The sequence below is a fragment of the Canariomyces notabilis genome (genome assembly GCF_033297395.1).
Source record: "Canariomyces notabilis strain CBS 508.74 unplaced genomic scaffold N656scaffold_15, whole genome shotgun sequence".
In the NCBI taxonomy this organism is placed as follows: Eukaryota; Fungi; Ascomycota; class Sordariomycetes; order Sordariales; family Chaetomiaceae; genus Canariomyces; species Canariomyces notabilis.
The window spans coordinates 16,702-17,501 of record NW_027041837.1 but is presented as its reverse complement, the minus strand read 5'-3'; the positions used below and the strand labels follow the sequence as shown (position 1 = coordinate 17,501).

At 53.8% G+C, this 800-nt stretch overlaps 1 protein-coding gene across 1 annotated transcript; it reads left to right on the top strand.

Annotated features, from left to right (window-relative positions):
- On the top strand, positions 1-800 carry N656DRAFT_780501 (uncharacterized protein). Its single transcript, XM_064815390.1, has one exon. It carries the CDS (start codon positions 499-501, stop codon positions 682-684), a length of 186 nt encoding a protein of 61 aa, XP_064668833.1. The 5' UTR covers positions 1-498; the 3' UTR covers positions 685-800.

The following is an 800-nucleotide window of genomic DNA, read 5'->3' as shown; positions in this document are numbered from 1 at the left end:
TGAGAAGACGAGAAACCAATTTTCAGGTAATTCAGCAGTGTCAAGTGTTCCTCGCCTGTTCCCGCCCCGGTACCAACTGACCGCAGAACCCGGACTCAAAAACCTGGTGTCCTCGTCCACGCCATATCTCTTCTCCGCTACATTGTATGTACTGTACATACGTACTGCTCTCTGGCGGGCCAAATCAACAGTGGCTTTCACCGCGCGAAACTCCCTTCCACGCGGGTCTGGGATGCCAGAAAATGTTTCCCACATCCACCAGTTCGGGCCAACCCGTCTCGAGTAGAGACGACGATACTGGAACACATGAAGGTGTTCCAACGGCGCCTTACCTATCGCCGCGAAACCTCCACACACGCAATAGCTGTCCCACCCGGAAACAAGGAAATGTCCATTCAGCTGCGACGCAGACTCTGTCGGAAACCTGCGTCCTTCGTCATGTCATGATCAGATCGAAACTCGAATACTTGACCCCTCTCCTTCTCCATCAACTAATGAATGTCATCCCAATGTTCCCCTGCCACCCCTCGACCGACTTCCCATCCTCCGACGCAACATCACGCCGGCTACTTCAACCGTAGCGTGCCAAGACAGAAAATGCTTCCCTACCGTCCCGCGCCTTTGCAAGCTTCTCCCGAGGTCATCCGGCGTCTCTGCTGCTATACTACACAGCAATCGCATTAGTGTACTGTATGTACGTCTGCGTCGCCGCTCGAGTACTGGATCCACCCCAACGGCTTGGGATGAACAGCAACCGGGCTATACAACCACTCTTAATATTGCATGAGATGGGCCATCAG

Coding starts and splice junctions, on each gene's coding strand:
- N656DRAFT_780501 (XM_064815390.1), top strand. CDS start 499: ATGTCATCCCAATGTTCCCCTGCCACCCCTCGACCGACTTCCCATCCT.